Source organism: Phallusia mammillata, chromosome 1 (genome assembly GCF_965637545.1).
Source record: "Phallusia mammillata chromosome 1, kaPhaMamm4.hap1.1, whole genome shotgun sequence".
Classification (NCBI taxonomy): Eukaryota; Metazoa; Chordata; class Ascidiacea; order Phlebobranchia; family Ascidiidae; genus Phallusia; species Phallusia mammillata.
In genome coordinates this window covers 34707312-34731119 of record NC_137252.1, presented here as the reverse complement: position 1 = coordinate 34731119, position 23808 = coordinate 34707312, and the positions used below count along the sequence as shown (strand labels likewise).

The 23808-nt window shown below is 33.8% G+C and overlaps 2 protein-coding genes across 7 annotated transcripts; one reads left to right on the top strand and one right to left on the bottom strand.

Annotated features, from left to right (window-relative positions):
• Window positions 1-334: 334 nt before the first annotated feature.
• Window positions 335-19831, bottom strand: LOC145217864 (kinesin heavy chain-like). Of its 6 annotated transcripts, none has more exons than XM_080085245.1 (28): window positions 19719-19830; window positions 19460-19561; window positions 19234-19321; window positions 17661-17734; window positions 17220-17373; window positions 16412-16555; window positions 15784-15908; window positions 14396-14500; window positions 13661-13809; window positions 13163-13311; window positions 12825-12845; window positions 12216-12319; window positions 11924-12028; window positions 11341-11469; window positions 10670-10816; window positions 10229-10369; window positions 9647-9841; window positions 8541-8705; window positions 8123-8262; window positions 7240-7384; window positions 6615-6704; window positions 5873-5980; window positions 5059-5195; window positions 4792-4871; window positions 4277-4373; window positions 3440-3537; window positions 2833-2896; window positions 1804-1871 (listed from the first exon to the last, which is right to left on the bottom strand). In XM_080085245.1, exons 1-27 carry the CDS (start codon window positions 19758-19760, stop codon window positions 2877-2879), a joined length of 3054 nt encoding a protein of 1017 aa, XP_079941371.1. In that variant the 5' UTR covers window positions 19761-19830; the 3' UTR covers window positions 1804-1871; window positions 2833-2876. The 6 variants fall into 6 exon arrangements, with proteins under 6 accessions (XP_079941355.1, XP_079941363.1, XP_079941371.1 ...); XM_080085253.1 differs by lacking the exon at window positions 2833-2896 and adding an exon at window positions 2395-2412 and having other exon boundaries at window positions 1808-1871; XM_080085262.1 differs by lacking the exon at window positions 2833-2896 and adding an exon at window positions 2395-2409 and having other exon boundaries at window positions 1808-1871.
• A 1014-nt stretch (window positions 19832-20845) lies between these two features.
• LOC145209247 (transmembrane protein 220-like) lies at window positions 20846-22588 on the top strand. Its single transcript, XM_080079514.1, has 6 exons — window positions 20846-20963; window positions 21026-21055; window positions 21246-21306; window positions 21580-21712; window positions 22063-22122; window positions 22193-22588. The coding sequence occupies exons 1-6, from the start codon at window positions 20898-20900 to the stop codon at window positions 22344-22346; spliced, it is 504 nt and encodes a 167-aa protein (XP_079935640.1). The 5' UTR covers window positions 20846-20897; the 3' UTR covers window positions 22347-22588.
• Window positions 22589-23808: the final 1220 nt, after the last annotated feature.

The window sequence follows — 23808 nt, the reverse complement described above, 5'->3', positions numbered from 1 at the left end:
ATATGTCGCAACTCGAAAGTTTGACTTTCACAAAGAAATATAATTCGTTGCAGTTGTTTTTAAACTGGGATGCAAGGCATGTTCCCCTGGGAGTGGAACAATGTTGACTAATTATGAAATACTAGTTACTTTTGGCAAAATACAACAAGGAAGATGCAAAAACTGTTTGATGGGGTGCAGTCTAGGGAAAAGGGTTAAGAATTACTGATTTACTGTCTGGGCTAAGTGGGTCTTCTTCCGAGCATAATTGTTTCGCAACGGGGCATAATAGAGTAGCACCAATACAAAGTATATGTCTCTTTCTCCTGGAAGCTGCTAAATTCATTGACACAACTCGACATCAAGACAAATTTTATTATTTCTATGGACAGTGCTAACGTTATGATGTCACGAAGCAGCATTGTTACCAAACAAAAAAAATCATGATCGTCATCAGGCAATGACGCAGGTAACAACCGATAATACACCGTGATGACGTCACGCAACAGCAATCATGCAAACGAGGGACAGTCCCCAAACCACAAGCGGACCGGTATATGAATTGGGCGTTCGATTCGGGGCCATTAAGTGTTGGCGCGAATTGCACACGACAGCGTTTTCAAAAGTAAACAAGTCCTTTGTGGCGTCTTTGTAAGGCGTATCAAGACATCTGTGACGTAATAAGGTGATTCCAAACAACGTTATGACGTATTTTCACAGTTTTGTCAAGCAGGATGTACATGAGATGAATTAACAAGTGTCCTAATTCATTGTTTGCTCGGAAATAAATTTACCAAGCGCCGCTTTTACGAACACGTTTTGCGCGAAGCTGTACATAAATATCTTTTTTATATGACGTCAAACATTGACCAGACCACTCCCGAAACGCCACGTCGCATAAATAATGAAAATGCGAACAAAATAAATAAAACACATCGATTGCTCGGCCGCGTGAGTGAATTACAACAGACTATGACGTCACTATCGAGCTTTAGTGACGTCATTCAGCTAGTCCAAGCAACACCATGAAAAAAAGTGTTATTGAGCGTTACGTAACAATGGAAATTGTGATATTGCGGAACACTGTAATTGTTGGTGAATTGTACGAGTTGATAACTTGATACAATAAGAATAGTTTCTTAGTGTGCAAGAGTAATATTGTTTTAAACTTAAAGTAATTTTTTAAAGGTTTGTACAATTGCATGCACATCATGAAACCTAAATCACATTTCGGTAAATAGTTGACTACACAAAATAAGCTCGGTTAGCTATGAAGCAAACTTGGTCTGGAAAAATGGTTGGTTTGTGGTATCTAGTATTTGGTGAAATTCAATTTCTCTAGGTGCAAAAGCACCAAGCTGCAACTGACCAAGTCATAAACGCACATTTTAACAACAGTTACGCTCATTATGATACCCATGCAAGAAAAACTCAATTTGCAACATGTTACATACTGATTGCACCGTTTCATAAGGTCTTGCTTCTGTTGTCATTAAATTAAGACGTTAAAATCTTTGGATTTTGGACGTGCAATAAAACTAACTGCACCATATTGAAATAGAATTTTGGTGAAATAGGATTTTCTAATGTTAGTAGGCAAGAAAAATTCAAGACTTTTTTGACATAACCACCAAAATTTAAATAAATATTCAATCATTTTTGCCATTGAAACATATCAGAAAAATCATTACGCAGGAATTGGCTTTTTGAAAACAACTTTTTGTTGTTTTAGAAAATCTGCCAACCTTCATAGCATAACTAATCTACAACAATTAAACTAACTACACGTGAATATTAAGCGAGGGGTTGACGTTGATGTGGGGGGCGCTGTTGAGCCAACATCTGTTTCTGTCGCAACTTCTTCATTTCAATCATCTCGTTCGTCGTAAATCCTAAGAAAATCACTTATTTGTAAATTAGGTTTCGGGGTAGAGCAGGTCGTTTAGTAATGAGTCAAGCTACTACAGTGCCAAGCATTCTAAAGTTTCACTTTTCAGCCAATGGATGTTTAGTAAAGAATATACAAAGATATGCATTAAGCAAAATCACCTCAGGTTGTCACAAACACTTAAAACAAAGCTTTATAGTTGTGTATTTTATGTCAAAAACATCAATCATTGCTGGCAAACCTAATATTTAAACAAAAAATGTACATCTGTACAAAAAGCATTCAATACCGGCATATCTAGCAGTCAAATTTAATGGTTAATAGCAAACAAAAAAGCCTACAATAAGCACACCAAAACAAAGTTACCTCAAATCAACTCAAAATTACAATAAGATGCAAATGAAAAGTATTTTTTGTTTTTGTCGTACACACTGTATTTAATCAGGACAAAAACATAAATTACAAGTACATGCCCTGCACAACATTGTACCACTGCAAGCATTACCAATTGCCACAAATAATATTACCTTTTTATTCCCATGCTTCTGTTCAGCATGCAAAAAATTAAAGAAGGAATCAAAAAGTGTCGCCCAATTATTCATGTTACAAATTGTTTATATCTTTGTGGTCTGTAATCTCTACCTACACTCCATGCATACAGTCTGGTCAATTATAAAGGATATAGAGATTTGACAAAAAATTTTTTTTTTCTTTTCAACCAAAAATCACCTTGGTTTTAAATTTTACGTGATTTCTATGAATTTGTGTCAAAAATTTTAATTGATGCAAGATGCCAAACAATGTTATTTTGAACCAATTGTTTGTTTCGCCTGATACAAATTGCTTCGTTTGTGATTGAGAATTTGTTTTTGTGAAAATTAGTATTTGAGAAATTAGCATGCGAGATGAAACCTAGGAAAACTCGCAAGCGTGTAATTATAGCATTCTGCATGAACGTTACATACGGATTATTCAGAAGGGTGAACTGTTGGGGTTTGGGGGGTTACCGTTAGTGGGTAACATTCCGGGCTGTAAAAATCCAAAAGAAAAGTAATAAGCAAACTTAAAACCTCCACTGGAGGGAGTCAGCTTACCGTCATCAAACCATGATACCTGGCACAATAACAATATTTATAAACTGTGACCTGATTTATTTCCAGTTATAATTGTCTCAGTAACCTAAAGTAATCAATTGCAAGCATCTCATGATTACACGTAAGCAGATGCTTGGCCAGTCATTCTGGTGACATTATCATGTCATACACACTTCTATGATGTAACAATAGTAGCTCCTGATATATCACTAATAATGACATGAGCATTTGCCGAAATGTATCAATAACATGGCATGTTGCCGTTATATTCCTAATTACATAGTGTTTGTGTTCTTTTTGTTTATAATTCTTTAGAAGACAGTGTGGGGAAAAACACTTTTTTGCATCTTACTTAACATGTTTAAGAGTTTTTAACAGTGCAGCTTTGAGGCAAAACATTGGTACTGGACAGCCTCAACCAATATGAACTTACTAAAAAAATCACATATAATAGCAACTGTTGAAATTTATTTTTTACCGGTAGCTGCCAGGGGCGGTTGGTTGTCCTTATTTGGTCGTTGGTTCCGTTCACCTGAAGCGATATCATCTAATCGAGGTGTGGTGGGAGTTCGTGTCCTGTATTGCAATATCATGTTAGAACACATATATACCAACATTTTACAGAAATGAGACAACTGTTTCTTATTTATTCATTTCACAAAATTGTTTTATTACTTCGTTTACCAACTTTGGAAATAAAAAGAATAGACGGAGATAGCTACAATAAAAGCAAATTGGTATTGGGTTTCTCTTTAGTTACCAGGTTCTATTGTAGGTAAAAGTGAGCATGTTTATTTAGCGCTCTTTATGCAGCAGGGTGGCAAAGACACTTGTCAGTCACTCCTGATTTCATAATACCGTATTTTACGGACCATAAGGCGCAATTTAAATCCTTTTTTTTCCTCATAAATTGATCGTGCGCCTTATAAGCCGGTGCGCCTAATGTATGGATCAAGTAGTGCTTTATTGCCTACACTCCAACCAGTACCGATACAATTATACGGTAACCATGCTTTATATGGCAACCGATACTCCTTAAAATACGTTGCATTCTATAGCCCGGTGCGCCTTATGTATGAACAAAAAACTAATCAAAGCAATTTATTGACAGTGCGCCTTATAATCGGGTGCGCTTTATGGTCCGTAAAATACGGTAAGTGAAAAGTCAAATGCGAACGAAAAAAAATTTGTCAGTAAAAAATTTAGTCGATTTATTTATATTACTGCGGCCATCAGCGATTTTATGAACTACATGAAACAATCTGTCAAGTTAGGTATTAAAATCTAAATATTAAAAAACAAAAATTCTTCTTACCTTCCACCACCTCGAATTGATACAACAGGTTGACCCCCGCCTCGGACATGTGTTGCACCATGGGGTGAATTCTGACCCCCTGGTCTTATTGGTTTTGCTAAAAGATAAAAAGTGATGATTACAAGTTGTGTTACAGCCAGACAACTAATGGAATAACATAACTACTCTTAATATTCTAATTTGTGTGGCATCATTAGTATGTTAAGTAAAAATGTTTAATTTTATAAACATTTATAGGCTGTTGCTGCCCGGAACACTGTTCTTGCACAGAACTACTTGCATTCAGTTTTATTTACCCTTGGAAGGCAATCTGTATAGGACGTCGAAACGTCGAAATAAAAATACAATTGCCAAAGGGGCTCTAAGTTAAATTTTTAGGTTATATATCCTGAAAAGCATATTTAACATCAGTTCAAACCGAATACCATAAAGAACATACCAACTAGGCAAAACAGTAGGTAAGTTTTGTTTATGTTTATTACCACTCAATATGTAGTGTTGTAAACTTTACTCACCAATTTGTGCTGAATGAGCTCTTCTCGTCATGTTCTTGGCACGAACCGCCTCCTTGATTCGATCAACCTCATGTTGATATCTGAACAGAGAAATGTAAAGTTACACATTTGCCAAAAACACAAAAGTAATGAACTTTCTGTTTTGTTGAGTTGTACATATTCAGGTTTAACAATGTATTCGTTTTGGACCACAAGTACTTAAAATAAAATTGCAACGAGAGTGTGATGTGAAAAAAAATCAGGGAAACCACTAATCTCTCGACTCACCGCTTTCGATCCCGTGACGCTCCCTCTTTCGCCTCACGAAGAGCTTGTTCAAGCGACTTCACTCTCTCAGCTGTCGCTCGTAATCGCTTTTCTAGCTTGGGTAATTCACAGCGAAGATCAGCATTATCACGAACCAGCTGAAAATAATTAAGGTTTTTAGGTTTTGGGAATCTTTTGTTAAAGTGGAAAGGTGGCTTTCCAATCTAGTGTGAATTTATGTGTTTGTCCTATTTAATGTGTACACTATTTGACCTACTAACATGATTGTTTTTCAACTTTGGGTTACTAACTATTATGTGTGTAAATTTGAAAATTTATAATGATCTCTTTCTTGACCAAACGATTGAAACAAACCAGCATTGGACAGAAAAAATACTGATGACAACAATACAAGTCCCCATCAGGGAAAGAAACCTTCATAATTGGACAAAAACATATTTGGAAAGTTGTGGTTTCAATGTTGCTGTGTTTTCAATACTGTCTGGGTTGTGTGCAATTGTTGGTTGATTTTAAGTCTGAAACATCTGCTTAGTTTTTGTCATACTGAACTTGTTTTCCATCATGTATAGTGGATAACTGTCTGTAATAACATGAAGTACTTTCTGCTTCCTAGCAGTTTTCAACAATGCTTTTCAGGGGAATATATGTTGCAGAGAGGTAAAGTTACACAACTTTATGCATTATCATGTAGTCGACTGCACATGCAGCTTTTTTATCAATTTAGCTACAATTTGTGACGATGATTGAGAAACATATGAGTTTGACATTGCATGTATGTGAACCCCTTATATCTGAGCATTTCTTTTCTCCTTACCTGCTTGTGGACTTTCGTAAGTTGGTCCAGGTTTCCTTCAAGAAAGGATATTTTCTGTTTCTGGACGACGGAACCTCCCATGTCTTCCACATCCTCTCCTGCAAGTTGCTGTGGAAAAACAAGGATCATTAATAGGAGAAAATACAATTTGTTTGGGAATGTTAAAGTTTGTTGGCAATTGTTATATATTTGTAGGGGACTTTTGTTCCAAATTTACAATATGAAAGCACAACACAGAAGACAACAATTTTTTTAACATTAAACCACTTTTAGTTTCGTGAAACTTGCATTTTTCATGTTTATTGGCCTTGTGTGTTAAATAAGCGCTGTTTTGTGCAAAAATGCTGCCTTTTTCCTTATTTAACAAAAATATTGAATTTGCACTGACAGAAAAATGAAACAATACCAATTTTACATCCCTTAACATCATGTTGTAGCAGCTACAGCATGTATTTGGCAAAAATATGTTTTTTACTTAATATTTTGCACAAAAAATGTCAATCAAATGTGCGCTGAGCAATTAAAACAACAAAAGTGAAACACAGACACGACACAAACAACATATGCAGGTTTTGTATCAAAATATTTTACCCCGAAATTGATCCTGGTTTGCTTCGCTAAAAATACAAACAACAATCTTAAAACAAACTTTAAACACTTTTGAACAAAACAAGTTTGTGAGTTTATTATTTTCATACAAAGCCTGCTCAAACAACATCTGATGAAAAATTTTAAGACTTACCTTTTTGACTTTCGCGTTAAGATCACGAACGAAAAGTTTCCGAAGGTTGTGTAGAGTTTGAAGTTCCTTGCTAACGGTCTCCTCCAGACCCTGGGTATAATGAAATATAAGTTAACAGAAATATGCAAAGGCTGGAAGTATAGTTTGTGATAAGTGGAATGGGGGTTAGTGGTTCAAATCCCAGCTTGGTCTTACTTAAGGGGCTTTCAAGTTAAAAAAAATAATTGTTAATTTTCTGAGTAAACAATGGTTCATTAAATGGACACTTTAGAAAGTTGGAACTAACTGAAAGTGAATCTATAATTATGCATGTGCAGATATCGTCCTGAACCACTGGCATTCAACACAGGCAGTTTCAGCGGCAGATAATATATACAAAACTGTTTTTGCAGCTACTTAAATCAGTCTGTGTTTTTCTTCATGAAAAAAATGGGGTTGCCATTACGGCGAAATCAATTTTGCATTTGTTACATTGCATGAAGAAAGAAACAGACTGATTTAAGTGCATGTTAAAAGCCTTAGTCGTGTATAACAAACAAATTTGATTTTTGACATGTGTAATAAAGACAATCGAAAACAATTTTACACAGTTTGACATTAACAGACATAAGTAACAATCCCCAACCTTAAGGTCTTGTCTTGCTTGTTCACGTCGATCAAACTTCGAATGAAGATCTTTCAATTTCAGCTCCTTTTCTTTTTCTTCCTTTTTAACTTTCTCATAATCACTTCGCAACATATCATGTTCCAACTGAAGTTTCTGATAATTGCTGTGAAGGATAAACAACATTAAAACATGCTTAGGTTGCTATGTATAAAGTTCAGAATATTTCAATATGAGGCTTTTGAAGTCATTTTTTACCACATTTCCACCTTTCAAAAATATTCACAAGTCAACCGGATGACAAAATGTTAGTAAATCAAGGCTCTAAAGTTCATCCGATTTCAGGATCATTTTTTTATCTTATTGTGACCTATTTCAACATAAGGAAGCATGTTTTATGACTCAACAAATGAGTGTTCATATTACCAGGAGCGTCAAACTTTTGTTTACTGTTTAGTCATGCATTTTTGTTGTTGTCATGTTACACTGTAACAAATGTTTCGATAGTGCGACCCTCTAATTACTAAAAAGTTTGTTTTTAGCTTTCAAAGTTGTTTGAGTTTTGTTATTATAAATTGTGTGTACCCTTTGGTGTTTTCACCAGGAACGAACTGAGGACACCCAACTTAAGCTTGTCTTCAACAAATTAATTCTTAAACAGTGCCTTTTGAGTATGAAACTATCTTAATCTTATAACATGTCATCATTGTTTTGCCTCTGAATAAGGTTTGAAACAAGCAACATAGAGCTTTTGCAGTTTGATTTTTATCAAATTTCCACCTTAAAAAATTGTTTACAGGGCGACTGGATAACAAAATGATTGATAAACGTGGCCAGTATAATCAAGATAGCAGCGTATTATACCCAGTGCAAGACACATTGCAAGTTTGAACTGAGTACTCACTCTTTAAGTGATTCGATCATTTTTAGTTTTTCCTCCACTTCATCTCGCAGCCTCGACACTTGGTTCTGGTGAGCATCTCGATGTGTGTCAAGTTGTTCTTTCATCGACATTTTGATATCTTCTGCTGCTTTCTGATGATCCTAATATTAGACAAATATATATAAAAAATCACATAAACAACATATTATAGTCTATAAGGAAAAAAATTAAAAATATCAGATATAACCACATACAATTAATATATAGTTTTAATATTTTTTTTAGTTGCACCCTTCTTAGTTTTTTTTTAGTTTCTTAAAAATTCTAATCCTCGAACTTTTTTTTTTTGCGAACCTCAGCATAAACACAAACACTTCAATTTTTTGCGAACTTGTCAATGTTGCATACAGCTTTCCATTCAACCACAAACTAAACATACCATGGATTCTTTTTCTTTATCCTCAAGAGCCACGGCCCTCATTTGCTCCTCGGATCGGAGGTGAGCGATGTCCTCGTTGAGTTTATCCACAGACTCCTCCAAACTCCTCTTTCTATTCTCAACCTCCTTCATGTATTCCATCAGTGACTTCATCTTGGCCTCATGCTGAAATTTTTCCACAAATTTTATTTCATTAAACTTAAAAGTTGCCTTGGAAAAAATTTACAATATTATTATTATTATTATTGAAAAAAAAATATTATTATTGTATGTTGGGAAACACAGAAATCATAATCTTGTTCAAAAATTTATGTCAATGACTGTTTTGGGAAAAAAACACAAACTTTATGTTCATCAATTGGTATTTAAAATTATAGTAACTGGTTTGTTGTGGCACTGAGATGCAAAGTTGTGGAGTTTGGGATAAGTTTTGTATTGTAAACTTTCACAAGCATTTGTTGAAATTATGTTAACTACTGCACAGTAAAAAAACTGCTAAAAAACTGTCAAATTATTTTGTTCTTGAAACCATTTTGGCATAGACACGACATAAAAATAGGGACTGCAAAAACATAATTATTGCAATGGAATCTTAACATTTTGAAAACAAAAGAGGGTTTGTTTAAGTTTTCAATTAATTCTTAGGCAACATGGCAATGTAGGTAAGAAGGATGCACGTATTGGAAATCACCCATGCTTGTGATGTCACAAAGTTTTACATAAATAATTCAGAGGACACTTTTATTTTAAAGATCGTTTCTTCAACAGCTGTGCCTATCTTATGGAATGCATACCCATTTGTTTTGAAACAACAAAACCCAAAACAATATGATTGGGTTTTAAGTTAAATTTAAAATATATGTGTTTTTTTCCATTCTTTATTCTTAATGTGTGATTGTGTGTGTACATGCATTATGGTGACAAATTTTAAATTTAAAAAGTGTACAGTTAAAAACAGTATCCATTTGTAAAAAAACACGCAGAGAAAAAGTCTATGGTTGGAAAAGTATATTATGTCAGAAAAATGTACGTTAACATTTTTACAACAACAAAAAACTGATTGCCTTGGAAATAGTTCAATTTTTTATTTGTGGTAAAAAAATTACCTGTTGAACGAGCAAGTTGGAGGCAGACAATTCTTGTTCCGCTTCAGCGAGTCTCTTGTCATTGTCTTCCTGTGACGTTTGAAGTTTCTGACACTTGGTGGCGAGCTGTTTCACCTCCGACTTCATCCGAGACACGAACAATCGGGTTGTGGTGATTTCTTCTTCAAACTTTTCACCAATTGCCTCCGGAATTTGCTGAAAGTAAAGTTTTAGTTTAGAACATAGTGTTCCAAAATGATTTATTGGAACACATTTATATTTTTGTTATTGCAAAAGCAGTTAAATTTTAACCACTAAATTAATCTACTGTTGTTTTTTGTTTATTGCGTCAAGTTTTTTTTATGGCACATATATATATTTTTACAAAAAACTTTTCAACATAATTACCACAATAAACCTTCTTTTCAGTTTCTCCTAAGATCTTGGTGTTATAATATTTTGCACAAAATTATTTTGGCAGCCTACTCATGGCCTGGTACAATATAAAACTAACTTAATTAAATAGGTAGTAAAAAAGCCAAAACACAAAACATATTTCAGAAAAAAGATTTAGTGGATTGATAAAAAAGTTAATGTACTTACAGAATCTTGATTTCCTATCGCTGTTCCAATTTCTCCGAGATCTTTAAGCATGGGTGACATCATATCGCTGACTCTTCGTTTGTGCAAATCACTAATTTCCTTCAAGTGCGACACTTCTGTCTGCAGAGCGCCCAAAGTTTTCTGCCAAAAAATGTTATGACAAAATAGAAGATAAAACACTACACAACAATCTGTCATTTATTCAAGATTTTTTACAACAGTTGCTGCATAAAAAAACAGAAAAATCAATACAATTAATGATATAAGCTGTGGCCAAAACCCTTCACTTTATAGTATGTTATCTACTTTTCTGTTATTTCAAACATAAAAAACAGTTGTTTTTTATTTAATTTTTCCAATTTTAATTTCTGCCTTTTGTCACACACATAGAACATATTTAATGCAACCTAAGTATCAGTTTAGGTAAATCCCCCAACTTACACTTTTTTCGGTGAGTTCCTCGCAGACTTGGTTCAGCTCTTTAGTTTTGTCGTCAGCAATTTGAACTTTTCTGTCATAGTTAAGTGCAAGTTCTTCGAGAGCTTGTAGAACATCCTGGACCTCCTCCTTTGCAGCCTCGTTCTCAGACTAACAAGAAACTTATTTAAATAGAATGTTGTCATAATCTTTTTTGAATAAATACAGGTTCTGCACAAACAGTGATTTGACTGTTCACGTCCATTCAGACATTGGTGCATAAATACTGAAAAACTCTGTTAAATCTGATTCACTGATCAGGGTCTTAGTATAATTTGGACAAAATTTAAGGTGCGGCCTAAACTAATTGCCATCGGTTAATCCAAATCTTCGCCTAATTAAGACAAAACTTAAGGTACAAATAATTTGTAATGTTGTAAGGCTTAAACTAGTCGCCACTGGTTAATCAGGATCTATATATAATCCGGACAAATTTTTTGGTCCAAACGGGTCTGAATTAACCGACGTTTACTGCACATGGTTGTAAACATTTTAGCAAGTCCAAATATGCCAACTGAACACATAGACAACTTTTCTTTTATATTTGAATGTTTAAAGTATAGGACCAATCAAAAGCCAACAAAATTGAACCAATACTGACTAAAACACAAATGTGATTGTTACATCACAAGTACCTGCAATCTTGTCATTTCTTCTTGTACGCTCTCGTAGTCGGCACGAGTTTGTGTGATGACTTCCTCCTGTTCAATCATCTCAGCTTTCAACCTCTCGGCAAGTTGCGATGCCTGATTGATTTCCTCGTCCTAAACACAGAAGAGTCAGAAACTGAACTCAAGTCTAGTTTTTATTTTTAATCGTGCTGTGATATAAAAGGTATTCTGCAACATAAAAACTTGTAATGGATCAAAACTTTAAATTCTTACTTATCTTATTTTAGAAATCAGAGTACGTCAGGCTTATTGAAGGCGTTATACTGAATCAGCCGGTCACCCAAGCATTCACCACCGTATGGCAAGGCATAGGCTAACAAATCTAGCATGTGGTGGGAATGTTTTTAAATATCTCTTGGTAAAATCCGAACATGAAATTTAAGTTTTTTTAGACACACTTAATTGCCACACTTTTCCAACCTTTTATTTACCCCCAAACTCCCAAAGAAATTTACTCCCAAAGAAATTTACTCTCTAAAATAAAGATTAAATTTTCAGCATTTAAAAATGTATGTTAACAAAGTGTAACTGCTTTAAAATTGCTTACTTTGTCATCGAGCATTTTGTACAAATTATTTCTTTCTTCCTCCATTGACTCAGTGGTTGCCGAGGTAACAAGAGAGTCGTTTGATTGGACGCTTGTGATTTGAGCCTGAAAAATATGATGCATGTATCCAAAAAAATGAACTAATGATTTTTGTATTTTTAAAGAAAGCATGTTAAAAAACACAACGAAAACACCTTATTCCTACAATATACACCCTAATGCTAATTAAAAATGACTGATAAAATCCCAAATTCAATTGTATTTTAAACAGAAGGTTAAACAGTAAACATACTTGATTGGTGATAATCGCTGCTGCTGGTGCTTGGTTGTCAATAATAGGAGCGAGAGAATTTCGATTCTTTGCGCTAACTTGTTCATTGGTTGGAACAGTTTCACCTGCAAAACAATATCACAAAATTTATTGCACTGATGTTTAACCAAAATTTGTCAATATAATTTCACAAACATGAATAAGGGCATATACCAGTAGTTCTCAAACTGTGCGTCGCGACGCCCTGGTGTGTCGTTTCAATTTTCCAAGGGCGTCACAGAATATTTCCGTTTTGTGGCTTTTTGTGGTTGTATCAATAAACATAACTTTAATAATCGGTTTCCTCATTAACTTTTATTTGCTGGTGTGTCGCAAGTCCAGAAAACTTTTCCAGAGGCGTCGCAACAAAAAAAGTTTGAGAACCACTGGCGTATACAATTAATGGACCAATGAGATATAAATACTTTGATGACAATTTTGAAAAAAAATTCTCAAAAATACGAAAAAAATGAGGATTTTTTTGAAACGACAAGAAAACAATTTAAAATAAGTTTCATATGAAAGTACAGTATCAATCATATCAGAAAATACTTAATGACTTTAACGACACGCATGCGTTGTTATACTCACTAATATGATTGCAATTTTCGTCTGGTGTAAGCATTAAAAACGTAAAAAGCAAAATATTAATGTCCAGCAGAAATATTCCAAAAACAAAACTGTTTTGGTGTTTGAGTACACCGAGGACCACTGTGAGCAACATTAGATGTGCACATTGTGTTCACACACTAGTTTGTGCGCAGCATAGATTGTCATTTGTTTGGGCATACATACATACAAGGTTCCTTAGTACACTGCACGCTGTAGCCACCCACCATTAATGTGCAGCATATATTTTCATGTGTTTGGGCATACACACAAGACATTATATTAAGTAGCAGTTAATTTAGTTTTTACAACAAACTCACCATTTCTCCATCTGGCGAGTTCTTTTTCAAGATGTGCAATTGTAATAACGAGACCCTTGTTTTTATCTTTTTCCTTCTCATATTTCTTTCTCCATTGTTCCGCCGTAAGTTCCACATTCGCTTGTACAGAATTTTTAATCGTCTTTGCCCTGAGAGTAAAAAAACAACTTTCAGCGTATACCAACACAAGACAGTTTCTTTATGTGCTTAAAACAGCATTGGAAGAAATTTTTTTGGAATAAACCAAGCACAACAAATTTTGTTTATCAAACATTTCAGTATTTATTCATAGTTGGTTACAATGACAAACTAATGAAAAACATATTCGCATTGAACCAAAATCCTTCAAAACTTCAAATAACATTTTATAAAAGTTCAGACAAATGACAGGGTTATGAGAAATACAATCTTAATAATGTCAAAGTATAAAAACTTGTCTTATAAATATCTAAACAACCTCAACCCAGTATGAGTCACAACATAAGATTTCTATCTCACCTCACACCAAACATAAGGGTTGATTTGGTTTCTGCTTCATTATAACTCGCCGGTGAACAGCAGATAAAAATTGTTGTTCGACAATTTCCACCCAAACTGTCTTGTAAGATTCGAGTCATTTTACTGTCACGGTAAGGAATGTGGGTTTTCTATGCAGAACAAAAAAGAGTTTTAAAATTATTTAAAAAGTTTAGTCACTTTCTGAGTAAGAATAAACTGAAAAACAAAATCCTCTAGTTGGTTGGGTTTTTTTTTGTGTCACATTCTGTAGCTGGCTTGTGTCATTGGCATATACTGCCAATTTTAATAAAGTATAAATGTGGAGCAGGCAATGTGTACTGTAGGGCCAATTATAAATGTCAAAATTGGATCGCAGGCTTCACCTGTGTATAACACAAAGTGATTTTTCCCGCGGGCAGCAGGTTCCCACCCCTGATGTGAAGAGTGCAGTTATTTAAAAAAAAAGTTAAACTGGGAAAGGGTTTGGGACTAAACTTAAAATAAACAACTGAGTTTTTATGTTCATTATGTTATTATTATTACGAAACCTCAGATCAACCCTAATAGCCTTAACCATCAGCATTTTGTACACAATCTGCAATGTACCACCTCGCAGAGGTTAGCATGCCGGCAAACTGTGAGTTCCTGTGATAGTATTTTTTTGTTTTACCTTTTTTTGCCTTTTTTGTCGTTTATTTGGTAAAACACAAAATGATTAGCACCAAAAACACCAACCTTTCCATCTGCAAGAGCTGATATCACATTTCCGAGAGCAGATAAAGATTTATTGATGTTTCGTGCTTCATCCAACACTGTGCCCTCTGCTCCTGTCTTGCCGACCTTAATTCACCAAAATCAAGAAATCAATGAATGAGATTATATTGGACATTGTGTTGTAAACAGGGTAATATGCCGACACAACACCCAAGGGCAAACTTGTAACACTAGAAGCAAGGACACAGACTTATTTTGTCAGTTGTATGGTTCCAGCAGTTCAACGTGGTTTCCAAGTTACTTAAGTAACAAAACCTTATTTAAATGAAACTTGGTTGGTTTTTGGTACATGGCACAGGTTTAATATTGTAAGATATATTTTTGCTATTAAAAGTTATTGAAACAGGTTATTTAACACTACACTATACACGAACCTGTTTATAAGTTAAATGAGAAAAACAACGGCCTAAATATTCTTAAAAACGAGTGTAACTGATGTGGCTCCTCATACCACTGATGATGGCAAAAGCATTTGCAGAAATGTTTGATTAACTAAGCAAGTCGCTTTTTAAGTCTATTTGGCCTATATTTGTTATATTCATCATTAAATTTACTTTTTAATTTGGTGTTTTTGTTTAATTTTCAAGTTTGATTCTACAATCCAATAAAAAGATATTCACCAAAACTATGCTTTCTGTGTTCAATGGGATATGTTACATTAATAGTTGTAGTACAAAAACAGAATTTAAGTTTCTATGTATTAAATGTAGTTTTAATATTTAGGCCTCTGGGATCATGGTTTACTTCTACCATAAGTTGGGTAAAATATCAATGCTTCAATTTAATGCAAGAACAATGGAACACAATTTTAAAAAGTGCACTTTGAATCCGGAAATGTTTTTGAACAAGTTTATTCTAATATGTACAAAAACCAAAATAACTGCTTACAGATTGTTCAAAAATAACATTTGAAATATTAAAATCATGTATACCAAGAGTCCAACACATATCAATGGCTGTCAAAACATGTAGAACCTGCCATACTAAGTGGCTTTTCCTAATACAAGGCCATTTAAAGGCTTTTAGTGGATTATACAGCACTATAAAGGGCAGGGTTGCCAATTGGAATCACTAGAAAGGAAATGTCTGCTTTCTTGCCCTTTGGATCAACTGCTTATATATTGATTATATCAAATTTAAATAGGCAAGGTCCGGTTTTGTTCAATTTTATTATGTTTTTTTTTTTAATTATTATTGATTTTAAACCCTTACTTTCACACTGATGTATTTTTAATGATAGCGTTTAGTGTTAAACATCCCAATTTTTTGTTCTTTTAACACACTAAAATAAAACAACAAAGTAGAGTTCTGACATATAAAACATATTTACAAATATTGAACTAAAATACCTTTTCGCTTCCAGCCAAATCCACAAGATAAAGTTTTCCTGTCAATTTGGTTTCAGTTATTGTATTTTCCTGCTTGACATTAATGAGGAAAATACTGTGGCTTCTTGAACTGTGTTCATTCATATCTGGAAAATATTAATTACAAAGTGATTAGTTTGCATTTTCGAAGTCTGTGTTTCAAAACTACACTTTTATGGAACATAATGTTTTTGAGATATTTTTCTGTGCATACCAGGAAAGAAAAACATGCTTGGGCAGAAATATAAGGTTCTGTTCTTTTAATACTTGTAAAGAGTTTAAAGCCTTCCACATGCTATAATACACATGTTTAAGGACAAAACCTGGTTGTTTATTCATACAGAAAGGTGGAATTAATAGAAGAAAATAATTATATTTTGTACATGTTTTAGTCTGTCGCCACACAATTCACCAAGTTTTTAGCTATTGACCAACAAACTGGGTTTAACTACAAGAATTTGTTTGAAAAAAGTCTGTTAAAAATTGCTGTCAAATTGTGTTATACTGTCACTGGTGTGAGATTTCAATGGACATTTAAAGACACCCCTTACGCATTTGTGACAATTCCGCAAAACTCAACCATGTAAAATATCAAGTAATAGTGACTTACTTGTGACAGCAACATGACGATTTGACTTTCCTTCGTCGATTGTTTCGAGAACTTCTTCAGGTGAAGCTACAAAGCGCTCGGTGCAGCCTTTCACATACGGCACACGGTTCTTGTCCTCATGAACCGAGAGATTTGTTTTTGAAACTGTATGAAGTAAATATAAAACATGAAATTAGTTGAAGTGCTGGTCCAACCACAGTAAATAAAACATTGCCATTTATAATAATATAATCAAGCCTTTGCTTCAACAAAATTTATCAAGTTTTGTTTTTATTGAGTTGCTTACAAAATGGTTTAATTTGAGCAAACTGTTAGACCATGTTGCCAGCTTTATTGGACTGCTGCATTATTTGTTTTCCATTGCTTAAATCAGTGCCAAAAACTTTCTAGAATTTCTTAGCTGGGGAAATTAACTGTCAGTGGAATTTACTTAAATATAGTAACCACTTGAATTTCAAACCAACTGTCCGATGGGTTTTATGAGAACAACATGAGGAAAATGGCAATGATTCAAACTTGTTAATATGTTACATTTCAGATTGTGTGATAAAATCTGTTTTGCAGATTAAATCAGATTTCTAACCATAATGATGAAATCCTTTAAACTTTAGCCAAACCAGAAGTGCTTCGGGCCATAGAAAAAAAAATTCTGTAAGATTTAATACGTAGAAGCTAATCAAAGAAGTTTTTCTTACAATAAAAACAAAATGATCCATAAAATGCATAAAAATGATGTAACGTATTACAATCATAAATGCATGAAGGAGTTAGTTGCTCAAAAAATGGCATGCAAAATATCAACCCTTACCATCCAGCAAATCTCTGATTTTATCCAAATAAATTTCAAAATAAGAAATTTTAATGTGAAATTCAAGATTTTCGTCCATCGTGTAAATGTGGTTGAAGATGTCGTCAATAATTCGGGGAATAATTCCCATTAAATTTTCTTCATGCAAAACACCCTTAAAGAAAAAAAGCTTGTTAGCAATCGATGCGTAAGTCACAAAGAGCTAAACTGGTTGTAAAATGTAACAATAAATATCCAAAACAAGGATTTTTTGAACAACTTTGCGCATACCGCATATCAATGTAGTAAACTGCTAAAAACTATGTTTACAATAAAAGCACACACAAGACACAATAGTCAACAAACTTTTTTATTAGTTTTGGATATGCTTAATTTAATGGTAGTGTAACACTAAAACTCAAAGTTTACACATTAGTACATAACAATTGAACTTCATCTCACCTCCATGGTATGGGTTTTTCCACTAGCTGTTTGACCGTATGCGAAGATGGTACCATTATATCCTTCAAGAACATCTAAAAACATATAATATTATTTAGTTGGTGATTGTAAAATTGTGCACATGTTGATTTGAGTGTAATCTGAACACAACATCAATATATTATTGTATGTTGAACAATAATACATTTACACTCCAAATAGCTGTATTAATTGTATTTAAAATTTTGCAATATGTTTCTTGTTTACATTTGTGTACTTGCATTTGAACTTCCAGTGGTAAATACAGTGGTAAAATGTCCAGCAAACAAAGTTTATAATTTTATACGTTGGAATATGTTAAATTAGAGGCCGGCAACCACCTGTCCCTGTGGAATTCATTACCGGGCCATCTAAAACAAGCTCAAGGTTCTCATTTGATCAATATTGTTATAACTTATGAGCCGCAATAAATTTTCACTGCTAAACTTTTGTTATTTTGTGAAGACCAGTCTGCGAAAAAAATGCAGTTTTAAATTGGTCTGCAGTTCAAAAAAGGGTTGCCAACCCCTGAGTTAAATGATTGTACACAACCCCTTGTAAAGTTAAAAACTATTACAACAAAAGACTTTGTTGGAAAAAGACTCTATTACTCTACTATAAGGAGCCGTCTAAAAATGTTTAGTTAACATAGGATGAACATAAACTGTACAAATATTGTTTTCCATGGACATGATTGTAATTTTTTTAGGGTTTATTTTTTATAGCGGAAGGGACATAATAATATATGCAAAGCAAAAAAGACAGCCAAACAGCAAAGACTTGGGCATAAAACTAGCCCCCCATACACACACACACACTATGCACAGACATGAGCTTGCAGACATAAGAAGCAGAATATTGATTAGTTTGACATCAATAATTCAGTTGAAAGTAGCGCTCGAGCAGCAGCCTTGATCAAATTGCATCGCACTCCAGGTTTTGCCTTCATGCATGAATAGATTTTTATTTTTCATAGCAAGGGCAAAGTGACCTTGACAACAGTGAACATGTCTATTTTTAAATTGAAACCATGACACACTTTGTACCATAGCAACACTGGACTGTTCAGGGTTTTTGTTACAACGACAAAAGCTGACATTTGACATTCAAACAATAACAATCACCAAAGTTTAGTCCATCAGAAACTTTAACATATATATGTATCTTTGTAGTCAGTTTTTAGTTTAACCAGACATTGTCTTGAATAAGGCAAAAAGCTCTTGCATGTTCATCAATTATTTATCACAGCATTATGAGGCTACAATTTTTTTGCATTTAAGTCTGCTTGGGTCTGAAGTTTCATTACATGATTATTCACTAGTTGAACAGTCAACAAATAAAACAGAATCATAGAAAAGCATTTGGCACAAACACCCCCAAAAACACTAATTTTGGGTTATTTTTTAAACCCAACTAAAACTTAAAAAAAAAAAGTATTGTCAATGACAATTACACATATTTTTGAGAGGAACTTTCTGCAAACTTTGACTGGAGTTGGCAACAACTAACATAAGATCAACATGCAGATGTAAATGTGTATGAGAGTTTTCGTTACCTTTGACAATGGGTTTAGCACCAGCCACATACACCTGTTCTTGAGTGGTGGAAGGCCCAAAAACTCGATCGAACGTGTACGTCTTTGGCTAAAAATAAAGTTGATTATGTCCCTTACATCGCTTTCCAAAAATTATAAATCACCAAAAATGCTATCAAGATGTTTAAAAAAGAAGAAAAACAGTCAGAAAAAGCATTTAGATTTAGATAACATTCACCAATTATACCTGTTGGCCAAAAGTGACTTGTTCTTGTGATGGAAATTTGGGCAGAAATTGATCTCCTCGCGATTTTTCTGAAGAGTTTAGCGGCCGAAATCTGCACATCACCTGTAAAAATATATTAGGATAAAAAATGATTTCAGTACATCATAATCTCACTTTAAAGACAACATGCAAAACTGAATTGATAAAAAAGCAAACAAGCCTGACAAGTATTTTTATTTTAACATTACAAACTAATAAAATTAATAAATAAATCTCTAACCTTGATGCTGCATTCCGCAGAAGAATCCCCTTGATCCCCCATTGTTATTATTATTGTTGGGGTTCAGTATTTACAAATTTATCCTAAACTGACCCTGAAACGAATTAGCAACAAATCATGGTAAAATCTCATGGTAGAAAATTCCTGAAGTTCTGAACTGAATCCATTTTTAGGAATATGAGTAATGACTTCTTTTCAAAACAAAATGATAATTGATATTGAATTCGTTACATATATTTAGCATTTGTGCAGCATTCACAAAGTAGTTTTGATGTAAGTTTTTTGTAACTTTCCTAAAATTATAAACAAACCAAGTGTTTGTCCAAAAAAAAAACACATATAACAAATCACAAATAATATTTCTTCTGCCAAATGTTGGGGCTTGAACGTACATCCTATTGATTTCCATCACTTTCGTCCTGTTGTTGCTTAGTACAAAGCCAAACAATTAAACGTTACAAAATAAAAATACCGTAAACATCTTCTGTGATGATTTTCACCAGCAATAATATTAAATTTCTAGCTATTATTGCAGAAATTGGTCGGTTTTTGTCTCAATTGTATGGGTAATAACTAATAAACCAAACAAGCAAATTTCTCGCTTATTCCTCAGGCAAATACGTTTCAGCAATGACAACAATTAAGTCGCCGACAGCGTTTGCCTTTCGAACAAATAACAATTTGTGCATTGTTACGTAGACAAAGCCAGATGATCGCTGCGTAATTTTTTCGTTTTCCACAGCGGTTAAGCTTCAACATAGAAATAAAAATTGCTTTTCAACAATTTTGCGTGCATGTGTATTAAATTTCACTGACCTTGGGTGTGTAAGTTTCAAAACATATGCAGAAAATATTAACAACGACATTATCTCTACTTACCTGTTTATGATTTTTTGACGTGTTAACTTTTGGGTTCAACTTTTTTATCTGTACTGCCATTTTTATTAGTCAACCTATTTTCCGATTAGCACTTTAAATTGTTTGTTCAAATATAGATGGACAATGCCAATGAAAAACCTTGCTTGAAAAGAGTTTCAAAACGATTGTCGAAAAATTTCTATTCACCCATAATTTATTGATGAGTCAACAAACATGTGAGATGACTCATCAATTTTGCCGAGACAAAACAAATTCTTAAAGTTTTGCCTTTTATTGCAGTTATATTTGTTAAACGGAAAAATGACCTTGTTTCAATGCGTTCACTTTCTTGGTGCTGCTTTCTTTGCACTTGCAGCATATGTTCAGGTACGTTTCAAAAATGTTATTTGTTTTGCAAATAACAATCTCATTTTATTTTTTATGTGCAGAAAAATGACCCAGATCCCGAAATTTGGGCGGTAAGCATCTATTTTAACCATTAAGCAACATATCTGCTAATTATCTGCTCATCTTTTAAGCTGTCTTAAAGCATGGCGCACATGAAACCTACTTTCTCATTGTATATGTCTAAGTTGGTTTTCATTAACATAATATAAATTGTTGCAAAGGAATTTATGCAAATGTAATGTTTCCCACAATTTTTACTAGACTATATATCTTCTTCCTGCATTTCTGTCACTTGCCACTGCTATTCAGCCAGAATTTACAGGTACCTATCCTCCAAATGTTTTGTGCTTTTTCCCAAAGACTTCCAAGTGATTATGTTTAATTACAAGTTCACAAAGATTTTAATTGCATTAAATTAGAATATACAATAAACCAAAAAATTAACCAATGAAAGGATACAGTTTGGAATTCAGTATGTAGTAAAAATTTGTGATTAAGTGGATTTTTGCCAAAATCATTTGTTCATTTTATGTATTAACGTCACATTTTTTGGATTACCCGTTTAAGTTACATTCTCATTTGTTGAGTTGTTTAGAAAGCAAGTTCATTCGTCATGTCAACGAAATGATCATAGTTGGTTACTGCATTTTTGGAGGAATAATTTTAGATTATTCTTACAAATTCGAGGAAGACATTTTTCACTGGATCATCCATGATGAAGCTGGAAGGTAGGACATTTATAATTATGGAATATGCAACTTAGGACAGTATACTATTCTATAATATGTAAATAGAATCTAAAATTCCACAATAATATTACTATAAAAAAGGTAAACCGAATCTAGAAATACATTTATTTTTGTCTTTTGAGCATTTTATCTACTGCACATAAAATTTGTATCAAATGTGGTTACAAAACTACTGTTATCCATACCTTAACAATTATGGTGAACAAGAAATTAGTTTCAGCAACACAAACCCTTAGACTTCGGTGTTCTAAACTGCCCATTCCTAAATATGGCTGACACCAAAATATATATTCTGCATCATGGAATACAAGTTTTTTTTTGTTTTACAGGGAATTTGGTGGCTTACTTATTGTATCCTTATGGACTGGCCTAATGCATGGGTCAAGCAGGTAATATTAAACAGCAATGGAACATTTAAATACGATAAAAAGGAATGAAATATTGACATTTAATTTGCAGGTCTGCCACTACAAAGTTTTTAATTATGTCATCGATGATTATTTTGGTTCCGGCAATCTTCTGGGGTTACATATACTTCAATAAAGCTTACAGAAAAATGTGGCCAAAACATTGCCAAACTGCCCTCTACCCTGACTTTATGCGTGCCAGTTGAAATGTTTGTTTGTTTCCATATAATCCTGCCTTTGACTTCTTTGGCTTTGTTGCATTGTATGTTACCCATATATTCAGAGACATTTTTACTTTGTTAGGTGCCTTATGTTTTTATGTGTTTTTATTTATTTATCTAGATTGTGTTTTCATGTGCAAGGAAAGTTGTATTGTGTGTTCGCAAAAATGTTGTTTTATTTGAACATAAATTTTACAAAACCTTAAATACACAGACTATTTGTACAATCTTGAGGTGCCTCCGGGTGCCTTCGAATACTACAGGTGCGCTTTGTACCTCGCTTGGTAACCTTTTTTCGTGCAACGTAGCTTAAAAATAGTGCAGGTAACTCTCTTTGGTGCGATTAAACTCAGAATAGGTACGACGTAAGTCGAAAATACTACAGCTGACCTGTTTTTATGCGACAAATCGTAAATACTGCAGTTAACGTTATAACACGCAAATAATGCTGGAAAAGTGTTACGATAGTCCCAACACACAACTAAAACCCTAACCCAACCTTAAAAACAGTACATACAGCATTATTACGTTACGTCGCAGTAACTACGAGTTTACTCGTTTCAAAAAAGGTTACCTGCACTATTTACGGGCTTTGTTGAATTAAAACGAGTTACCTGTAGTTTACCAAGCGCACCTAGCGCACCTGCAGTTTTCGAAGGCACCGGGTGCCTACTGCTGATATTTTTTTTATTTTTATGCTTTGCAAGAAAGCCAACAAATGAAAGAGTTGTTTGGCTTTGATATCTGTTTGTTAAAAACATTTAAGTTTTTCATTTTTGATTTTAACAAGAATCTCACACATACTTTCACCGATTTTTTTAAAAATCATAAATGATGGATATAAAAGCCATTACATGTTAAATAACATGCAGAAACTGCACTCTGTGTTTAAAAACCTATGGTTATGATGTTCATCAATGCAGCTGGTGACAAGACATTGGTTGTCATAGATTTCACAAATGGGAAATGGTCGTTTTGACATACAAACCTTTCTATTGCCCCAATTTCTGCAATTTTGGACGCATAATTGCGTGCAACAAACCACTAGTATATAGCAATTTAAAGTTTTTCTTGACAAGGTTGCACACGCCATTTTGCCTAGCTGTGCAGTTATTTTCATCATATGCCACTAATCACAAAATTTAACCTTTAAACCCTGCATTATTGGCAGCAGACCCATTTCAAAATAACTGCAAAGTTGTTAATTGCGTTTAGTGACTTTCTGTCATCCACAGTTAGTCACGTTTGAACCAATACGTGTTGTGACGTAACTGAACATAGTGTGCACATTGTGACGTCAAACACGAGCCTTTTTGCAGTTGCTTGTTTTACTTTTTTCCATTGTTACATAACAGTTTGGGCATTTACGTGTAAGTCAACTAAAGAATAAGGCGATTGTCAAGCTGAACCTAATTGACCCTTCAGATCGTTAACGTCAGTTCTGCAT